This window comes from Schistocerca cancellata, chromosome 5 (assembly GCF_023864275.1).
Source record: "Schistocerca cancellata isolate TAMUIC-IGC-003103 chromosome 5, iqSchCanc2.1, whole genome shotgun sequence".
Classification (NCBI taxonomy): Eukaryota; Metazoa; Arthropoda; class Insecta; order Orthoptera; family Acrididae; genus Schistocerca; species Schistocerca cancellata.
The window spans coordinates 661,975,498-661,998,479 of NC_064630.1; the positions used below are offsets into that span (position 1 = coordinate 661,975,498).

At 41.5% G+C, this 22,982-nt stretch overlaps 1 protein-coding gene across 1 annotated transcript in view; it reads right to left on the reverse strand.

Annotated features, from left to right (window-relative positions):
• Positions 1-22,982, reverse strand: part of LOC126188083 (synaptic vesicle glycoprotein 2A-like) — a 215,017-nt gene that overhangs the window by 32,463 nt on the left and 159,572 nt on the right. Inside the window, exon 9 of the mRNA XM_049929538.1 lies at positions 6,345-6,459. Within this exon, the coding sequence (XP_049785495.1) occupies positions 6,345-6,459 (115 nt within the window). The remainder of the gene's footprint in view (positions 1-6,344; positions 6,460-22,982) is intronic.

Genomic DNA, 22,982 nt, shown 5'->3' on the forward strand with positions numbered 1-22,982 from the left:
GAATATCCAATGCCAAGTGAAACACCACCTTCTTGCTGCGAGGATAAGACAGGCCAGCATTTCATAACTTATAACTGGAAATCTCATTCTCATCGTCGTATTCCTCCGACACATCGAAGAAGGGACAACTAGACGCGCCATTTTGGCTGTGGCTTGCAGCGAACGCTACACTACTTTTCTACTGTTCAAACGTAGTATCGTCAACTTCAATACACTTAGTGATCCGCTTTTCAAATGAAGTACACAGGACGGAAGGATATCTGTGGGAATGTCAGCACTGGCGCTTCAGGTGCGGTCGACTCTGTCTTCACGGCCTGCTAGCACTTGCTAGTACATCTAATCTTTTAAATGTCCCCACAGAAACAAATACGGCGACCTCGGATCCGACGACCTAGCGGGCCAATTAATAGGGCCACCTCTGCCTTTCTCACCGGCCGATGAGAACACCGTCTAATACCGGGTGATCAAAAAGTCATTATAAATTTGAAAACTTAATTAACCACGGAATAATGTAGATAGATAGGTAAAAATTGACACACATGCTTGGAATGACATGGGGTTTTATTAGAACCAAAAAGAATTGCTAGACGCGTGAAAGATCTCTTGCGCGCGTCGTTAGGTGATGATCGTGTGCTCAGCCGCCACTTTCATCATGCTTGGCCTCCCAGGGCCCCAGACCTCAGTCCGTGCGATTATTGGCTTTGGGGTTACCTGACGTCGCAAGTGTATCGTGATCGACAGACATCTCTAGGGATGCTGAAAGACATCATCCGACCCCAATGCCTCACCATAACTCCGGACATGCTTTACAGTGCTGTTCACAACATTATTCCTCGACTACAGCTATTGTTGAGGAATGATGGTGAACATATTGAGCATTTCCTGTAAAGAACATCATCATTGCTTTGTCTTACTTTGTTATGCTAATTATTGCTATGGAGCGCCATCTGTCGGACATTTTGTGAATTGTGAACTTTTGTATTTTTTTTTTTTTTTGTTCTAATAAAACCTCATGCCATTCCAAGCATGTGTGTCAATTTGTACCTCTCTATCTGCATTATTCCGTGATTTATTCAGTTTTCAATCACCCGGTTCATTTTGTGCTTCATCTGCGTAATGCGCTGCGCAACCGTCATGCTGAAACCACAAACGTTGTCGAAGGTCCAGGGTAGCATCCTGCAGTAGTAGCGGTAATTCTTGTTACAAAAACATCTAACTAACCTACTAACCTAAGGACATCACACACATCCATGCCCGAAGCAGGATTCGAACCTGCGACTGTAGCAGCAGCGCGGTTGCGGACTGAAGCGCCTAGAACCGCTCGGTCACCGCGGCCGGCGATAAATACGTATCAATGAGATGTACACTCATCGGAAAATAGTACCTCGGCAAAGAAAGTGGGGGTCGTTTCCATTTGTTGAAGTGCCCATTCACAAAATACTACCCGGCTGTAGAAATCGGCACCATGAAGTTCTTGATGCTATGTCACGTGGTGTGGCTGATACGACGATGCAGTACTGTGACATACCAGAATCGCAGTGTAATTGACAGTCGCTTATCCGTGGGGTGTGACGCATTGGCGCTAGTACAGCTACTTCATTAGTTTCTCCTGTAACACGTTTGCTTCGTTTCCTCTCGCCGGTCTGTGCGCTGCCAAGAGACACAAAGGCGTTCACAACCTTGTAATAGAACGAAGAGAGCGAGCTTTCTCTGACAAACGCTCTGCGTACAAGGAAACAGTAGCCTCAATATTTTTGCTACATTCTCCATAAATCAGGATCGTTTCAGTTTTTTCTGCTGTGATTGCAAAATTCATCGGCCACTTGCGAAGTGTTTTCAAAGTGCTAGGTAGGTGTTCAGGCGATAAATACTGCGCAAGTATCTCAGTGTTTAGAGCCGCTATCTGTTCTACGTCTGCACGATACGTGAGTTCCGTCGCTGTGTGCTGCCTATATCGATACGTCGTAGTTCGCTACACAGCCACAGTGGCTTGTCGAGTACTCCCCTGTTAGATATGTCGGAGGAATACAACGTTGCGAATGGGGTTTCCAATTAGAAGTTACGAAATAGTAGCGTGTCCTGCTCTCGCAGCATGGAGGTGGGGTCCCATATGCCTTTGGACATTCAAGGGCCATTGAGCAGCAAGCATGTCGTGTACCCATTCCTGTTCCTCCAGACAAAACCTATGTAGATTTTGCCGTAGAATCTGCAATAAAAAGCGGGGTACCCCCTAGCCACGCACGTGCAGGGTGGGTAGGAAGACGAGTGTGGCATCATTGGATGTCCAGCTCCGAGACAAGCGTCCGCAGCTCGTGGTCTCGGGGTCCCGGGTTCGATTCCCGGTGGAGTCAGAGATTTTCACCTGCCTCGAGGTGACTGGATGTTTGTGTTGTCCTCATCATTTCATCATCATTCATGCAAGTGGGAAGATTGGACTGAGAAAGGGTTGGAAATTTGTATGGGCACTGATAACCGCGCAGTTGAGTGCCCCACAATCCAAACATCGTCATATCATCATCATCATCATCATCGTCATCATCATCGTCATCGTCATCATCATCGTCATCGTGATCATCATCGTGATCATCATCGTCATCATCGTCATCATCGTCATCATCATCATCGTCATCATCATCATCATCAAAGACAAGCTGATTGGAATTATAACCTTTTTTGATCCAACGTGTAGTTTTCGAGATATTTCAATGTCTTCAATTAAAATGAACACCCTGTATTTCTCTGGGCATGAACTTGTGCTCGACATGCCGAGTGTAATAGAGACATGGTTAGGTCCAACGAACAGTATGCCCCCTCCTTCATGCTCACACACGGCAACCGCAACTCTCATTTTAGAGTTGCGCAGTGTGTGGAACTGTGTGGACGGTCTATGGGCAGCCTGTTACCAGTTTAGATCGACATTCCTTCCGTTCCTTCCGAACCCGTGTGCGAGCGGCTGACGTGTTCGATTACGTACGTTTAGGAGAATCAATACCGGTGTCTTTACACACTGACTATGCCATTATCACAAAATCCTTCATGTAGCAATACTTCGTTTGCGAACCTATTACGCGAAACCGTCGGAAGACGTTAAGAGTTGTAGAAAACACAAAAATCTACGGGGCAGTATATTTGTCTCCTTGCACACCTTCTACAAGAACATCACTGGAATTACTCACTGCTAGTCTTCTTAACAGAAGTTTAGTTGTTAGGCGTGAAATGTACTCACAAATTCAGCATTCATTGCATACATACTTGATTGTTGTGTATTCTCCCCTTTATTGCCATAGCCAGTGTCTCCAAATTTTACAGTATTTACAGAAGTTACCGTTCAAAATATGACTGTCGAACTTGATGCAGAAAGCACGTTAAAATGTAATTATATAATAAGTCTTGATAAACTGAAAAACCCAAAAGCCTATCTGTTCAGGTTCAAATGGCTCTGAGCACTATGGGACTAAACATCTGAGGTCATCAGTTCCTTAGAACTTAGGACTACTTAAACCTAACTAACCTAAGGACATCACACACATCCATGCCGAAGGCAGATTCGAACCTGCGACCGTAGCGGTCACGCGGATCCAGACTGTAGCGCCTATAGTCTGGGAGACGAGTCTTTGCTATTGACGTCCACCGCTCGTGGTCTCGCGGTAGCGTTCTCGCTTCCCGAGCACGGGGTCCCGGGTTCGATTCCCGGCGGGGTCAGGGATTTTCCCCTGCCTCGAAATGACTGGGTGTTTGTGTTGTCCTCATCATTTCATCATCATCCAGGAAAGTGGCGAAATTGGACTGAGCAAAGGTTGGGAAATTGTACGGGCGCTGATAACCACGCAGTTGAGCGCCCCACAAACCAAACATCATCATCATCATTTGGTATTGACAGCTCGGTAGCGTCTTTCCGTTGCCTAGCGACCGCAGGCAGGCAGCCAATGACGGCCTGACTTTGAGCGGGTAGCAAGGGCCACGTCGCCGCTCTGAAACCCGGTCGCGCGCGCTTATGAAACTTACCAGTGTCTCGCGTGCAGGCGGTGCGGTCGTTCGTCGTTTGTCTGAAGTTGAATTCGCATTTTCTTTCGTTTTTGTTGTTTTTAGTGTTTCTTTGTTAATGTTTCGTTGTAAACAATGTCTAGTGCGGCGGGTAGTACCAGCCCAACACAAGAAGTGAAACGGAGGAAGAAAAGTGCGCTACACACCCAGGCCCGTGAATTCGTGTGCTCTGTGAGGGATTACTTTGAGAAAGAAAAGGACAAAGGTGGGCCCTTAATTCCTGTTGTTCAGGTTGTGAAGAGAACTGCAGCAGCATTGAAAATAAGTAAGAAAACTGTTGTAAAGATAGGGAAAGAACAGTATAGCGTAGATTGTGACGAGAGTGGCACAACAAAGCTGCACACACCAGGAAAGAAGCGACCGAGAAATAAGCAGGTGACAGCTTTGGACGATTTTCAGAAAGACGCTATTCGTCGTCATATATACAGCTATTATAAGAGAAGGGAACATCCCACTCCATCTAAATTACTGGTGTCGCTTCAGGAAGACGATCTTTTTAAAGGGAGCAAATTTTCATTGCGTACAGTGTTGAAAGACATAGGCTTCAGCTATTCACTATTTAACGGACGCAAAATATTAATGGAAAGGACAGATGTAGTTGCATGGCGGTGCAGATTTCTGCGCAGGATCATGGGTGTGGAATTCGAAAGTATAGTGTGGTTAGATGAAACTTGGGTCAATGCCAGCCATTCTTTACGTAGTGGCTGGAATGATGGAACGCCCGAGGGGACAATGGCAGTGCTTGTTGGCAAAGGAGGGCGTATTATTGTCTTACATGCAGGAACATCGAAAGGTTTTGTGCCAAACTGCTTGAAAATGTTTCGGTCAAAAAAGACGGGAGATTACCATGAAGAAATGAACAGTGTAGTATTTCAAGAATGGTGCGAGACATCGCTTATGACGAATCTGACAAGTCCATCAGTGATTGTTATGGACAATGCGCCTTATCATTCCGTTGTTCACGATAAGGCACCAACATTGGCAACAAAAAAAGACGATATCATTCAGTGGTTGAAACGGCGAAAAGTAGATTTCAGAGAAGATTTAAGGAAGGCGGAACTGCTCGAAATTTTTGCACAAAAGAAACCCCAATTTCCAACATATGTAATTGACGAGATTGCTAAAAGGCACGGGCATGAAATCGTTCGGCTTCCTCCGTACCACTGTCACTTCAATGCAATTGAAGGAGTGTGGGCGCAGATAAAAAATTACATTGCTGCAAACAATAAAAATTCACGATCTCTGAAGTGGAAACTGTCCTTCCAGCAGCTATCAATAAAGTGATAAGCGAGACGTGGGCTAAAATTGTAAACAGCACTGCAAGTGCCATCAGAGAGGCGGCCAAAACCGAAGGGGTTGTGGAAGAATGCATCGAAAATTTAATTATACATCTGGGAGAGAGCAGTGATAGTTCGAGTAGTGCTGAGGAAGACAATGTCAAATCAGATTCTGACAGTGATGTGAGTGGTGTTTTTCCATTACAGTAACTACAACGTATTCAGGAGTGTAAGGAGGGAGTTTGCTATCGATCTACAACCAAATCATCATATGTGAGTACTTTCTTCAGATTATAACTCTTAATACACTGACCAATTATTCTGTAGCTTGTAGTAGAACAAATTAATAATGCTAATACTTAACAATGGAAACCAAAACTGCTAATGTTCAACAACTTGCGAAAATAGTTTTCATTTCAGTCGTGAAGTTTAACAAATAACTTTATTATGTTTCAGCATCTCAGATACTTGTACTAAATAGCTCTTATCAGTTTTCGAGTTAATATATTTCAAGCATCAACTTTAAATAAATCCACGCGTACCAATACGACTTGTCTTTTGTCTCGCTTTTATTTCTGCAGACAGGGCGCCGCGTGCTGTGAGCCACGTTCGGCAACAGCGCCGTCTGCCCGCCGGAACTGTCAGTACCAATCACTCGTCTCACGGACTATAGAACCGCTCGGCCAACTCGGCCGGCCTTCTGTTCAGGAGTCTACATCTTTGTAACTAGTGTTTTTAAGCGGTAGGGTGAAATTAACAGTTTTCATACAGTTAAACAGATATGTTGTACTATTAAAACGTTCTCATTTGCTGTACGTTGTATCTCAAAGCAAGACAAACAGTTAAATCCTCAATATTTTGTATCATCCGGTATCTATTTCTGATCAAGCTTTACGTTAATAGAATGGAAATAATGACTATGTGGTAATGAACATTTATAAGTAAGAACAAAATTACAAGCCTGTGAAATTATTATTAAAATGCTGCCGTCATGCAACAGTGGATGCACTAGCTGGTACTCACTGATCAGAAGCCGGTAACCGATGATGTTCACGAGGGTTGTGCTGATAAAGATGGCGAAAGTTGCAGAGGCGCAGACGATCATCGAATTCGTGTAGATATTGGGGCTAGTCAGGGCCTGGAACCGTACACATGTTAGTCTTCCACCAAGTTCACATTCTACAAGATTTTTCATCCTTTTTAATTGTTTTCTATGTTATTGTAATGATACGAATTAAAACTATACAGTGATAAATATACACAACTGGCCATTAAAATTGCTACACCAAGAAGAAATGCAGATGATAAAAGGGTATTCATTGGACAAATATATTATACTAGAACTGACATGTCATTACATTTTCACGCAATTTGGGTGCATAGATCCGGAGAAATCAGTACCCAGAACAACCATCTCAGGCCGTAATAACGGCCTTGATACGCCTGAGCATTGAGTCAAACAGAGCTTGGATGGCGTGTACAAGTACAGCTGCCCATGCAGCTTCAACACGGTACCACAGTTCATCAAGACTAGTAACTGGCGTATTGTGACGAGCCAGATGCTCGGCCACCATTGACCAGACGTTTTCAATTGGTGAGAGATCTGGAGAATGTGCTGGCCAGGGCAGCAGTCGAACATTTTCTGTATCCAGAAAGGCCCGTACAGGACCTGAAACATGCGGTCGTGCATTATCCTGCTGAAATGTATGGTTTCGTAGGAATCAAATGAAGGGTAGAGCCAAGAGTCGAAACACATCTGAAACGTACGTCCACTGTTCAAAGTGCCGTCAATTCGAACAAGAGGTGACCGAGACGTGTAACCAACGGCACCCCATACCATCACGCCGGGTGATACGCCAGTATGGCGATGGCGAATACACGCTTCCAATGCGCGTTCACCGCGATGTCCCCAAACACGGATGTGACCATCATGATGCTGTAAACAGAACCTGGATTCATCCGAAAAAATGACGTTTTGCCATTCGTGCACCCAGGTTCGTCGTTGAGTACACCATCGGAGGCGCTCCTGTCAGTGATGCAGCGTCAAGAATAACCGCAGCCGTGGTCTCCGAGCTGATAGTCCATGCTGCTGCAAACGTCGTCGAACTCTTCGTGCAGATGGTGGTTGTCTTGCAAACGCCCCCATCTGTTGACTCGGGGATCGAGACGTGGCTGCACGATCCGTTACAGCCATGCGGATAAGATGCCTGTCGTCTCGACTGCTAGTGATACGACGCCGTTGGGATCCAGCACGGCGTTCCGTATTACCCTCCTGAACCCACCGATTTGATATTCTGCTAACAGTCATTGGATCTCGACCAACGCGAGCAGCATTGTCACGAACGATAAACCGCAATCGCGATAGGCTACAATCCGACCTTTATCAAGCTCGGAAACGCGGTGGTACGCATTTCTCCTCCTCAAACGAGGCATCACAACAACGTTTCACCAGGCAACGCCGATCAACTGCTCTCTTTGTATGAGAAATCGGTTGGAAACGTTCCTCATGTCAGCGCGTTGTAGGTGTCGCCAACGGCGCCAACCTTGTGTGAATGCTCTGAAAAGCTAATCATTTGCATATCACAGCATCTTCTTCCTGTCGGTCAAATTTCGAGTCTGTAGCACGTCTTCTTCGTGGTGTAGCAATTTTAATGGCCAGTAGTGTAAATTAATACGTTCATATCATACGCAAACATATCTTAGTTCTTTAATTTTATAGTGTGAAATCTTCTTTTAAAAAAATCTCAACAAATCAATTTATTAATATGTTACTTTTTCATCGTTTCTTTAAATGAGTAGTAAATAAAACTGCGGTATGGTTTATCCTGTCTGGTTTTCAGTTGTCAGGTCAGTAAATCACCAGTGATCTCAGTACCCATCATAACAGAAGAAAACTTCCATACGCCTTAGAGAAGGATACTTTACATATTTTTAGAGGCGCTGCTATATTCTGAACTTTATCTCTGAATAAATAAATGAAGTCTCAGTAAATACCGACTTTCGCATTCTTCATTTGTATTAACCAAATCCCAAATAATTTATTGCAGTAGGAAAAATAACTACAGATGAATCTTTAGCGTTTGATTCCTCCCACCCTGCAATTTTCTTGGAGCATAATCTAATAACGACGTTTCAAAGTAAAGTTAAATATTATAATCTGACAGATTTAAAAGTGAGATAAATAGAGATTTTATAAACTGATAGCCCGCATCTCGTGGTCGTGCGGTAGCGTTCTCGCTTCCCACGCCCGGGTTCCCGGGTTCGATTCCCGGCGGGGTCAGGGATTTTCTCTGCCTCGTAATGGCTGGGTGTTGTGTGATGTCCTTAGGTTAGTTAGGTTTAAGTAGTTCTCAGTTCTAGGGGACTGATGACCATAGATGTTAAGTCCCATAGTGCTCAGAGCAATTTATTTATAAACTGATAAATAGAGATTTACGAGAAAACGAAAGAAAATCGAGTAACTCATACAGACTTTGTGGTAACAGGGGAAAATAATGTTACTTTCAGCATTTACCAGTATCTACAAGCGACAGATTTAATGTATGGTGAAAATTCAGACAATCCTAAACTAGCTGCATTGCGACGTACAAAAAAAAGAAAGATGCAGGGAAAATGCAGCATCTGTAGCATGACGACACTGCACTGACCGTATAATAAAATTAAAATACTACTGCAGGAAACATCCGTAGGGAATTAAACCTAACGCCTATTGTACTTCACGATTACAGAAAATCACAAGCAGTGTGCATTATAGGATACTCACATGCAAATCATATACTTATCACTACACTTTTCAAATAGTAAGTAATGAGTTAATTATAAAAATAACAACTCTAAAGGAAAATATGTTCAAAATCTTGGTCTCTGTGTCTGTTACATTATAGGTGAGAATGTAAATAAGCATACTACAGTACGTATCAAAAAACGGAGCTGATAAATTTATGAAGTCAGGAATATCAGTATATAGGGTCAGGGTCAGCCTCAGTATGTTTGAAACTCAAAATAGAGACACAGACGCAACAAAACCACATATTCAAAGACGTAGAAAACGAAAGTAAAAATTATCAGAGATAACAATCAAACTGGTCTCTTAAAAGGAGGAGATTCTAAGAAATAACAGTGTCAATATTAGGAATCAATCACCATCAAACTGTATGCCGATATAGTGGAATGTAACACAATCAGACGAACGCATATGCAGCATCTTTATGTGTTTGCCCCCTCGTCTCTCTTCGTCTCCTACATCATTAGCTTTCCGCTTTCTACCGAGCACCATTAATGTCACTGTAATAAGTGTTCAAATGGTTGTAAAAATCTGTCGCTACACTATCTAAAAGGGTGTTAATAAGAAATGTAAACTTGAGTTTGTCTATTTATGAGACAATATCTGACAACAGTAGCGCAAATGCAGGTGTTGCATAAAATAGACAAAACGCAAATTTCCACCTTAACTCTCTGCTTACCGGAAAATCTGTATAACCTTACCTACCAGTCGGGCTTCTCGGGAACATCTTGTTTAAATTGACATAAATTGAATCTGTTTTGAATAGAAAGAAATTTTCATTCTGCAGTGAAGTGTGCGCTGGTATGGAACTTCCTAGTAGGTTAAACCTGTGTGCTGTACCGAGACTGGCACTCTGAACTGTTGTCTTTCGGTCCCGCGTTCGAGTCTCAGTCCGGTACACAGTTTTAATTAATCAGGAAGTTTCGCAATTTTGACCATTTATGACGTAAAGCACGTTTGAGTTATAAATACTTTTAAGATCATTTTATTGTTTAAAAGGGTAAATTTTAAGACAGAATTTTTGTTTTTACTGGTAGCTTTTTGAGGATATATAGTTTATGATCATTCTACACGAAGTACTTACAGGAAATTTCAGCAGGGTCCACAGACAATAGCAGAATGTTCCAAGCACACAGGTCTGATGTACTTGTAACATCGTCATAACAACTTTGGTTACACATGGAAAGAGCTAAGCGTCGGTAACGACTTTGTGCTTACAAAGTTGTTAAGGCTTTCGTGGCCAACTGTTGACGAAATTCAAAAAAAATGGTTAAAATGGGTCTGAGCACTATGGGACTTAACTTCTTTAGTCATCAGTCCCCTAAAACTTAGAACTAATTAAACCTAACTAACCTAAGGACATCACACACATCCATGCCCGAGGCAGGATTCGAACCTGCGACCGTAGCGGTCGCTCGGTTCCAGACTGTACCGCCCAGAACCGCTCAGCCATTCCGGCCGGCTGTTGACAAACTGCGCTTAGGCTTCTGTCTCGGGTCCTTCCGCCGACGTTTGATTGATGATTTTGTTGACGTTTCACCTGCACGAGTGGCTGACGTTGTCAAAGCTTGTAACGGAACATATTAAAGGCTTTACTGTACCGAAGTATGCGATACCCTCCAAATTCAACCAGTTTAATGAGTATTTATGATTATAGAAAAGTTATTGTGTATGTTAACAATGATTGCGTAACATGTCTCCATTAAATTATACTGAATAACTAACCCACACAAAAGTTAATATCACTTGATCACTGATACAGCAAATGTCATCATGTAAAAACACTGAGTTCATCTTAAATAATTAATATGAAGTACGAAAAATAGTGTACAACTTAGGTATTTTGGATCTACTTAAATAAAAATCACCCAGTGAAACCTATTTGTTCACTAGGAGCGGTTTCACTTAGTATTCACGAAATCAATCCTGTTTTAGACGAAAACCAATGTATTTCTTAATAATTCATGTTAATTACTTATTTATGCAAATTAGAGAAGTCAATTGACAAACTTCTAGAAAACGGACTTTTTGTAACAAAGAATTATTCTGTCAAGTCAACAAATCTGTCTGTCATTTTAATAACATGTTAAATTATGTCACTCGATGCAAATTAATAACTTTTCTGCACAAATTAGGATAACAGATGTACATATGACTTGTAAACTATATCTCTTTTTAGTAGTTCTTTGACAATGTTATAAATACGAGCAGCAAGAAGGGTCGAAAGAGGCAGTCGGAATGTCACTTTGGTACAGTGTGTTAGTGTGTTATTGTTTGAGGTGGACAAACAATGCAAAGAACATGTAAAGGAAGTTGTGTTGTGTCATAGTCTTTGGTGGGCAGTGGAATTAAGATGGCCACCAGAGAAATAAATATTTTAAGTTTACATATTTGTTGGTTTTGTTCATTCTTTATCATCAAAAGCACATAAAAAACACGGGACCTCATGTTTTCAACCCTAGACAACCAGATTTAGAGCCAGCATCAACATCGAGACACAGCAGCGATCCAGCAAGCAGCAGTGATTACTACAATGCATTGTAATGGCGCCAACCTAACATCAAGTGCTAACAAGCTCCGTAAATGGGAGTGAAATAGTGCGATTATAGCAATTAGCAATATCTACGACCAGGCGACCATTACAAAAGTGGGGGCTCGTTCGGGATCTTTAAGTGCATCGATGATAATAGTGCAGCGATAAATTTCGTAAGTGCTTAGCATTCCAAAAAAAAGTTTATTTGTGCAGTGTGGCAACAGTGAAAATATGTCAAAAATAAATAAATAAATAAAGTGTGTTTGTGCGACTACCAAAAACCATAATCACACCGCTCGGAAGATTAACGTCTGGATTATGTCAACGGAATTCATCAATCAAGACCTCAGCTTCAATAAAACTGAATAGAAGTGAAGAAACCAACAGGAACACCGATCACGACATCATAGCATAAAGAAAGGTATTTTGTTGTTGTTGTCATTTAAAATAATTAATAGTTAACATGTCTCTACCTGAGAGTGATGAGATCGTAGGAAATGTAAAAATTGAACCAGGGGATGGTGAACAATTAAACTTAACAGGGTGGCTAGCAGGGTTTGCAACTCAAATAAGCTCGCAACTTAAACAATCCAGTGAAGAAATAAGTGTGAAACTGAAAGAAAACACAGATAGACTGGATAAGTTAAGTTTCAATTTTGATGTATTAAGTACTCATCTCAATGAGAAGTGTGAGGAAATTAAAACTACCCTCAGTAAGGACACTAGAGAACAGTTGATACACTTCAGAAAAGAATTTCAAGTTAAAGTTGAAAGTTTAAATGAAAACATACAAGCTAACACAGACAGCGTTGCTGTCATCTACAACAGAGTAGATACTGAAGTTGAAAGATTAGATCAGAGAATAGACAAAACTTCAGAAAACCTTAAACAAGAATACAACCTGTATACCACTAATGTAGATACAAAAGTAGAAAATATGCACACTAAATGTACACAATTGGAGGACGCATTGATGTCCAAACAAACGATTTACAATCAAAATACAATGTATGGGCACATCCAAGTGAAATGCTTTCCTGGTGAAAATCTGCACCCTATTGACTTTATTCACCAATGTAAGGATATGTTTGTGGTAGGAATGTCAGATAACATAAAAATTAAGTTAGTAAAACGGTTTCTAGAAGGGGAGGCCCTATCCTGGGCAAATGAGAATAATGATTCTTGGAATACTTTTGAAGAGTTTGAAGCTAAATTTATTTGCAAATTTTGGTCACAATCCATACAAGCCAGATTAAAGTCAGAATTTCTAAATGGACTAGTGTATAGAGGGAAAGTAGGGGGAATGCAAAAATTTTACAGAGATCAATTGAAAAAGCTTGCTCACTTGAATAACTCTTTTGATATTATGACACAAATTGATGTTTTAAAAAGAAGGTTACCAGAGAGACTGCAGTGGGAATTGGTCCATGGACCAGATGATTCAATGGAAGAGTTCCTGAAATTTGTAGATAGATTAGATAGGGCCTTGGAAAGAGAAAATAACCAAAGTTTTGGCTCTGGCAACAACCAGTATGGGGGGTGGAACAGGAATGTAAATAGAGATTATTATGGGAGGAGAGACTTTGAAAATTCTGGAAATAATGCTCCAAATAGGGGAGATAGGAGATATGAAAATGATTTCAGAAACAATACACAGGAGGGAGGATGGAGGAGAGATAACAGGAATGATAGAAGTAGGTATTGGGGAAGAGAACAAGATAGAAGGGGGTTTGCTGAAACTAGTGAACAAAACGACAACTACAAACGGACAGACCGAGGGAACCAGCCGGGAAACGGTGGACAGTCCCACTAGATGTCCGTAGTTTTGGGGCTAGACAATATTATGATAGGACAACACATAACCGAAACTGGAAAAGGAGAGGATACAATGTAAAGAGTAAGTACCATGAAAACTCTGATGTTGTTAGAATGAATAAATTAGAATTTAATAAAAGATTTTGGGATACTATGAGTAAAAGTGATACAGTTAATAAAAACAGTGTTCAAGCACAGGTAGTTAGTGAAAGCGCAGAAGTTGAAGGTATTGCAGAGTTCCATAGTTGGGCTGAAAAGGATACTGGTGTTAATATCAAGTCAGACACACCACAAATAGAATCTATTTTGGGGGGTTTATTTGATAAGAAGGGGGGATGATGAAGTGTTTAATGGAGCCAAAGACTCAATTGCTGAGATTCAGATACATAGGGGGGAAACTGAAGATGGGGTTGTTGTGGAGGAGGAGGAAGAAGTAATAGAGGGACATTCAAATAATGATCCTAATTCAAGTGATGTTGTTGATGAGAGTGTGGAGGAAGAAATAAAAGTATTTGTAGAATTGAAAAGTGATGATGAGGTAGAGGTAAGTGGTGTGACAAACATGGGTCATAATGAGGTTAATGTAAGTGAAATGCAGACTAGGGAATGTGTATCTGAGGACAAGCTGTTGCCTATTGGGAACTATGAAACACTAATCTATGAGAATGGTAATAATAATAATAATATTAACGAAAATATAAAGGGATGGAATGTAAATGTGTGTTTTCAAGAGAAAGGGGAAAAGTTTTTAGAAGTTTTGTGGAACAATTATGGAAAATGTATAAACAAAGATGCCTTTTGGAAAGAATTAGCAAAGGTAAGTGCAACCTTGTATCCTACATGGTGGACAAGAATCCGTAGTGGACTTCATAAAAAAGGGGGTGAAAACAGTAGTTTAAGTGACAACACAGTGTTAAAAGGAACAGATGAAAATAAAGGTTTATGTTTAAATGTCAATGCTTTGCAAACAGAGAGGGATGTGTCTAAGTGTAGGAAAGAGACATTAGACTTAGGAACTAAAGAAATTGAAAATGATCTATTGTTTGAAAATACTGAAATAGACAAAGATGTTGAGCTAGGTTGTCCATATGTTAAAGTAAACATTGACATTTATCCATTTGAAATAAAAGAAAGCCCACATCCTAATGCGTATAGACTTATCTTTCCCAGATCAAGAAGGTTATTTGGATTAAGAAACATCACTGAATTGAAACCATATAAACATGATTAAGCACATTTCCCTGTTTGAATACAGTTACTTACCCATTTTCCATAAAGCATGTTATCAGCAAAGTTTTTTACAGGGTGTGTCTAATAGCAACTACCACTCATCCTACAGACCCTGGAGAAGTTCCAGATCTCTGAGAGAATGTTTTTATATTTATATTGTCACTATTGAATAGTAAATTTTGAGACATCTTCTTTACTTGCAATGGGCAAGAAGGTGACAAACATTTATTACTTTCCTTTTGTATTGTTGAATATGGGACATACTTGCACCAAATAAAAGACAATGAAAAAATTGTTGTGCAAGACCCATCATTTTGTGACTATTGTGTTCTTAGGCATAAGATTTGTGTACAATTTTCTACAGTTAATCAGATGTTCACCAAGTTTGATGTTTGTGTTATGTTGTGACCAATTTAAGTGTCCAATTTTAGTATTAATATGTTCTTGTACTGTCTTGACTATGCGTCTCAATGGGAGACAAGTTTTTTAAATATTTCCTTTTTTTGCAAGTGCATATTATATTCATACATGTGACTTCTCTAGTGTTTGTGTTTATATATCATGTCCATACTTATATTTATGTTCTTTGTTTTCATTTCTTTTATGTGGCTCAAAAAGAGCAGACAGTTGCAATATTTTCCTATGGACATATGACCTGTCCATCTATGTAATATAGTTATGTTCCTTCTATTATCTTGATTAATCTGTGACTCAATGAGAACTGACTTTGAAATAATTTACATATATTTTTGATATATCTTAAAATCGCATGTGATATATTTGTGTCTGTTTTTAATCATTTTCCATGTGGCTCACTGGGCGCAAAGATTAACATTTTTTTTACTTTCATATATTACTAATTATTTTTATTATGCTGTCATACTGAATGACATAACACAAAGTGCTTTTGAAACAACACAACTAAAATATTTGCAGGAAAAAGTCATTTTGAAACGGTGTAACGGTCATTGCATACATACACATTATGCATAGTAAAACAAAAAAAATTATTAAAGTAGTACTTTTCCAAATTTTAACAATTTGACACATTTGTCCTAGTCGGCTAATATCATTAACATTCTGTAAATGATATCACCCGAGGGGGGTGTTGTAACGGAACATATTAAAGGCTTTACTGTACCGAAGTATGCGATACCCTCCAAATTCAACCAGTTTAACGAGTATTTATGATTATAGAAAAGTTATTGTGTATGTTAACAATGATTGCGTAACATGTCTCCATAAACAGTCAACCCATTAAATTATACTGAATAACTAACCCACACAAAAGTTAATATCACTTGATCACTGATACAGCAAATGTCATCATGTAAAAACACTGAGTTCATCTTAAATAATTAATATGAAGTACGAAAAATAGTGTACAACTTAGGTATTTTGGATCTCCTTAAATAAAAATCACCCAGTGAAACCTATTTGTTCACTAGGAGCGGTTTCACTTAGTATTCACGAAATCAATCCTGTTTTAGACGAAAACCAATGTATTTCTTAATAATTCATGTTAATTACTTATTTATGCAAATTAGAGAAGTCAATTGACAAACTTCTAGAAAACGGACTTTTTGTAACAAAGAATTATTCTGTCAAGTCAACAAATCTGTCTGTCATTTTAATAACATGTTAAATTATGTCACTCGATGCAAATTAATAACTTTTCTGCACAAATTAGGATAACAGATGTACATATGACTTGTAAACTATATCTCTTTTTAGTAGTTCTTTGACAATGTTATAAATACGAGCAGCAAGAAGGGTCGAAAGAGGCAGTTGGAATGTCACTTTGGTACAGTGTGTTAGTGTGTTATTGTTTGAGGTGGACAAACAATGCAAAGAACATGTAAAGGAAGTTGTGTTGTGTCATAGTCTTTGGTGGGCAGTGGAATTAAGATGGCCACCAGAGAAATAAATATTTTAAGTTTACATATTTGTTGGTTTCGTTCATTCTTTATCATCAAAAGCACATAAAAAACACGGGACCTCATGTTTTCAACCCTAGACAACCAGATTTAGAGCCAGCATCAACATCGAGACACAGCAGCGATCCAGCAAGCAGCAGTGATTACTACAATGCATTGTAATGGCGCCAACCTAACATCAAGTGCTAACAAGCTCCGTAAATGGGAGTGAAATAGTGCGATTATAGCAATTAGCAATATCTACGACCAGGTGACCATTACAAGCTTCACCTTGAATTGCTGGCGCGGAACTGGAATCGAACTGTGGTTTCCGTCTTCCTACCTGCAACGGTCATTCGCTGCTGTCATGTTTGTGTATTTCTGTAGCTTCTCTGAACAAGCAGATGTGATAGCTCTTCTCTACACCGAGAACTTAAGCGTCGGTGAATTCTAGTGTGTGGTCAGTGTTCTCAGCCGCTGCTCCACCACGGTCGATTTCTCCATCTGCTCCAACCTTCAATGCCATTTATGGTCGGTGGTCCTGGTGTTGACTGATCGTCCAGTCATTCCGACATAGGCTATCCTGCATGTAGGTAGTATACGGCGTATTCCCGACATCGCAAGTGGTCGCTTTTCTCCTTTGCCGATCAGAGACAGTCTTTGACCTTCTTGGTCAGTTTGTAAATAGTATTTACGCCGTGTTTGCGCAATATACGGACGACTCTCTACGTCACTCTGGGAATGTAAGGCAGAAATGCTGTGCACAACATTTCTCTTTTTTCCGATGTGTCACTTTACCGAGTGTTTGATTCTGTGGCACTTCTTACGTGACTAGTGGAGTACCTATTGCTCCTCAGTACCCCTTCCAGGTGTTTCATGAGGAAAATTCAATTTTGGAATGACTGAACGATCAATCAGCACCAGAACAACGAGCGTAAGTGGCATTGCAGGTTGGGGCATTTGGAGAAATCGGCCGTGGCGGAGCACGCGCTGTGCGAGACCGAACACAGTAAATTTCGCCGATACGGAAGTTCTCGCTGTAGGGAAGAGCTATCACACCTCCTTGTTCAGAGAAGCTATAGGAATACACAAACATGACAGCAGCGAAAGGCCGTTGCAGGTAGCTAGAGGGGACCCGCAGTGGAAATGATCACGGAAAAGCCCTCGGACGTTAGCGCACCGGCTTCATACAATCTGCCGCCGCGAGCTCGACTCCAGTCTACCGCCAGCAATTTAGGGTGGAGCTTTGTCAACACCAGCCGCTCGTTCTGGCGGAACGTCAGAAAAATTATCAAACAAACGTCGGCCGAAGAACCCGAGACACAAGCCAACGGGCATCTGGTCAGTATTGTTCTTCCGAGGCACATAAAAGGCTATCACCACAGCTGGTTGAAAACCAAATAAAATGGAGTGTATTTGACGTCCTTTAGATGTAATAAAATCGGCAGGTAGTTAACATTTGTTTCTTCGCGTGGTACAGACAAACGTGAGGCCTCCTTACAACAAATAATGAGCTAAATCCAGAGACGTAAAAAAAAAATTGTCACAGGTGATATTATGTCCAGACTTTTCAAGTTCAGTCACCAGAGTTTTCACAACATTCTCTCCAAGTCGCGCGGCTCTGGTTTCTTCCTCCTTACCCAAACACACTTTCATCTTCTAGCAGTAGCTTGGTGCAGTGTGAAAAACTGCATATGTACCAGGTTTTGATGGCACGTATTGTCAAAGTGGACAGCAATGTCAAAATGTAACTAATTGTTCATCCACGGTCATGCACCATCCTGGAATGTAGGCATCTTTCAGTGTACTTACCCACATCTCAAAAAGCGTTCTGATTGGTTCCATTATGCCATTTGACCCGTGTTCACATCAGGCTGCTGCACTTTCAAATTACGTCCAACGAAAGTGGTTGAAGAACAGAGGACACAACAGTAGGCGACAAAGTGTTCAACGTATATGCCACATCAACGAACGCGGATGTCGGAGACTTGTCAGCGCTGTAGAACAGGATGGACAGCGATCTGTGGCAGAGTACAGTGCTGGCTCAGGAACAACTAGTGTTTCGGAGCAAACTGTTAAACGAGTGGTTCCGCAGGGGACTGGCCCCTGTTGGCACATCAATATCGTCCATTACTATTGCAGTGGAGACTGGATCGTCGCGATTGGCCCATGTATCAAAGGGAAAGTGTCCCCTGATCGGATGGATCACGTTCTTACTACACCGGGCCGGTGACCGTGTCCGGATACCTTACAGGTTCAAGCAGACAGCTGCTCGAAACGTGACCGGTGCCATGGTCACAGGCCAGTTTAACGCTATGGGATACATTCACCTGGATTTCCATGGAAGCTGTGGTAGTAATGGAAGGCTCCATGACAACTGTGGGCTACATAAACAATACTGCGGTCCATCTGCATCCCTCCGTGCTTGTCTTTCCCGAAGGCGATGCCATCTTTCAGCTGGACAACCATATCGCAATTGAAGAATCTGATCGTGGACTCATTTCAGTGTCTTGGCCTCCAAATTCACCTGATCTCTACGTTATCGGGCGCCAGCACGGGGCCCACAAAGTACGGCCCATAACGTAGGTTAACTGCGTGACCTGTGCGGAGACATGGGTCGCCACATACCTTCAGAAACCTACCAAGCACTTGATGAAATCAAGCCACGCTGAATCTCTGCTTTATTGCACCCAAAGGTGGAGCAATACATTATTAAACAGGTGGGCACAGTGTTTAGCCTCATCAGTGTAATGATACTTGCAATAGTTGTTTCCTAATAAAAAAAATTTAATTGATTTCACACTTTTACTTGTCATCGTATTGTTATTATTATTATTATTATTATTATTATTATTAACCCGACCACCCTCTGCTGTGTCTGTCTGCTTAAATGGAAAAGCCGGCCGGTGTGTCCGTGCTGTTCTAGGCGCTTCAGTCTGGAACCGCGTGACCGCTATGGTGCAGGTTCGAATCCCGCCTCGGGCATGGATGTGTGTGATGTCCTTAGCTTAGTTAGGTTTAAGTAGTTCTAAGTTCTAGGGGACTGATGACCATAGATGTTAAGCCCCATAGTGCTCAGAGCCACTTGAACCATTTTTTTAAATGGAAAAAAAGAAAAAGTACACGTTTCTAACATGTATGGGAGTTGGATATACGTTCTAATCTCCTTCACTCCCCTGTCTGTGTCTGTCTCCCCCTCCTCTTTGCTTGTCCATCTCCTCATTCAAAAAATTAAATGTTCAAATATGTGTGAAATCTTATGGGACTTAACTGCTAAGGTCGTCAGTCCCTAAGCTTACACACTACTTAACCTAAATTATCCTAAGGACAAAAACACACACGCATGCCCGATGGAGCGGCATCTCCTATTTCTTTCCCCGCCTCTATCCATCCCTTTCTCTGTGCAGCTTCTCCTCCTTACCTCTCTCTACATCTATTCCTACCCCAACTCTGTGTCGACCTCCTCCTACACGTTTTCTATGTCCATTTCCTCCCACACCTCTGTCCTTCTCCTCTCCATCCCTCTCTCTGACATTGAGCCTTGTTAATTGTTATTCCAAATTCAGATTCCGTACTAGTATTCTAATCGTAATCGTATACGCCCTAAATACAACTTCCCAGTGTGCTAGCAACGTTTCACTATTTATATTTTGTATATTAAGAAGCATATAGTCTACACGTGTCTAATCGTTTATTACAGTAACGTGCAATTTCGGAGCATTCAGTCAAGAACTTCCGGATATTAACGATTCTGAACAAGGCAGCATTTACATATTATAACGTTTCCCCTTTTATTACAAATATATTTCCCCTTTTATCACAACACCAATAATTTGTGTGCCGTAAAGGTACGTTGATAGGCGTGTTTTTACATCTGAAAGATATCAACATAAACTTCGCGCCAGTCACATAAAGGTGGTGCTGGTAGCGCCACTATCAGAATGCAAATCAGGTTTGCTTTAAACGTACGCTGTAACGGTCGTGAATGTTAGTTGTCTTTGAGATTGGTCGTGGTGAGTTGACGTTAGTCAGGAATACCTTTAATGCTACAAAGACGCCATTATCAACACCTCCCTGAGTTTCAACGAGGTCATGTAATAGGGTTAAGAGAAGCTAGATATTCCATTTGCGATATTGCAGAAAGACTTGACAGAAATGTTGCCACCGTACACGACTGCTGGCAGCGATGATCATGAGAATGTACAGTTGCAAGGAGACCGGGCTCCGGACGGCCACGTGGTGCTACCGTGAGCGAAGACCATCGTGTTCAGTATCTGGCTCTGGCGTGCCGTACTACATCTGCAGCAGCAATTTGAGCAGCAGTTGACACTACGGTGACCCAATGAACCATTACAAATCGGTTATTTGAAGGACAGTTCCGAGACAGACGGCCTATAGCATGTGTCTCAAACCACCACCATTTCTGACTTCAATGCTGTCAAACGACTGATCATTGGAGGGCAGCGTGGAGGTCTATTGTGCTTTCTGATGAAACCCATTTCTGCCTGGGTGCCAGCGATGGGTGTATGTTGGTTAGAAGGAGGGCAGTTGAGAGGCTGCATCCAACCTGTCTGTGTGCTTGACACACTGGACCGACACCTGGAGTTAGACTCCGGAGTTGTAATACCTGAAGAAGGAGGAGCACTCTCTTGGTTATCCAGTACACGTGCTGTCTATCTGGTGATTCAACCTGTTTTGCAGCCATTCATAAACAGCTTTCAAATGGTTCAAATGGCTCTGAGCACTATGGGATTTAACGTCTGAGGTCATCAGTCCCCTAGAACATAGAACTACTTAAACCTAACTAACCTAAGGACATCACACACATCCATGCCCGAGGCAGGATTCGAACCCGGGACCGTAGCGGTCGCGCGGTTCCAGACTGTAGCGCCTAGTACCGCTCGGCCACTCCGACCGGCCATAAACAGCTTCCCAGGGGGTGTTTCCAACAGGATAACGTTCACCCACATACCGCTGTTGTAACGTAACATGCTCTAAATTGTGTCTACATGTTGCCATGGCGTGTTCGATCATCAGATTTTTCTCCAGTCGAGCACATATGAGACATCATCGGACGACAACTATGGCGTCATCCACAGACAGCATTAACCGTCTCTGTATTCACCGACCAAATGCAGCAATCATAGACTCCATACCATAAACTGACATCCGGCACCTGTATAAAGCCGTCGGCACACGGACCGTGCATCCGAACGTTGAGCGTTGAGCGTGCCGAGTTTCTGACTTCACAGCGTGGAATAGCACGTTCGGGAGTTTTTCCGAACGTGCAGAGCAATATCTGGCATGTCAGATATTCTGAGCGTGCGTCTGAGCGTTGACCAATGAGATGGCGCGACGCCACCTACGTCACACGCAAGCCGACTCCCTTCAGTACAGAGTTGTGAGACGCCATATTGGCATTCATTTCAAGCCTATATGTATATATGCCGATTCTGAGCACCAGCAAAATGAGAATCACTGGAAAACCCGTTGTTGGTTGTGTGATTCGTTCCAATAAATTAATGAGAAACATCATATTCATGGCAAAAGAATTATTGTAACGAGCGTATTATGAGAGTAGGCTGTTTGAAAGCAGCGACACACTGAAAATTTCAGCCGGCACGGTAGCTCAGCGTGTTCGGTCAGAGAGCCGGTTGGCCTCTGTAATAAAAAAACTGAGTGGAAAGATCAACCACCGAACTTTAACAGGATGTCCTGCGACGTCCGCAACGACCAAACACAACGATCAATAATGAACAATAAGAAAAAAAAAGGAAAAAAAGTGTAATGAGTAGCGTCTCTGTCCGGTATCAAGTCTTCGTTGGGGCGCTGGTTCGCATCCCAACACTCCCAACCTTTTTTTCCTCTAACATTCGCGTTTTTATTTAGTTCTGATACTTTATTATTAGTTTAATATAAGTATATGCTATAATATTTGATGTTATGTAAATATAAGTTCACCTTTCTTTGAGGGGTGACTTTGACCGATTGGATTAATTACAGGACAGCTTGCGCTACTTGTGTAAAGATGTTTTGCTCCTTTTTCTTTTACGCTTCGTAGTTCCATGTTGCAATGATTCTGCTACTAGGTAGGAACAGTGATCAAGTAAGACTGACCTTGGGGTTTTACTAAAATGTGGGAATGATGAAATAATGTTTATCTTATGCGGAGAAGTATTCCAAATTTGTACCGCACTGTTTGTAATGTAACTTTTATAAGCGTGTGTCCTTATTGATTGGACATGGTACTTTCCTTTTCGTGTGCGATGGAAGAAATGTGCGTTTTAATAGAGCTAACGTGGGAATTTTACTCGCGCCCGTTGAGTAAACAGTGTGATTTACGAACTAGAAACATCCCTCAACTGCCGCTGGAGTGCGTTGCG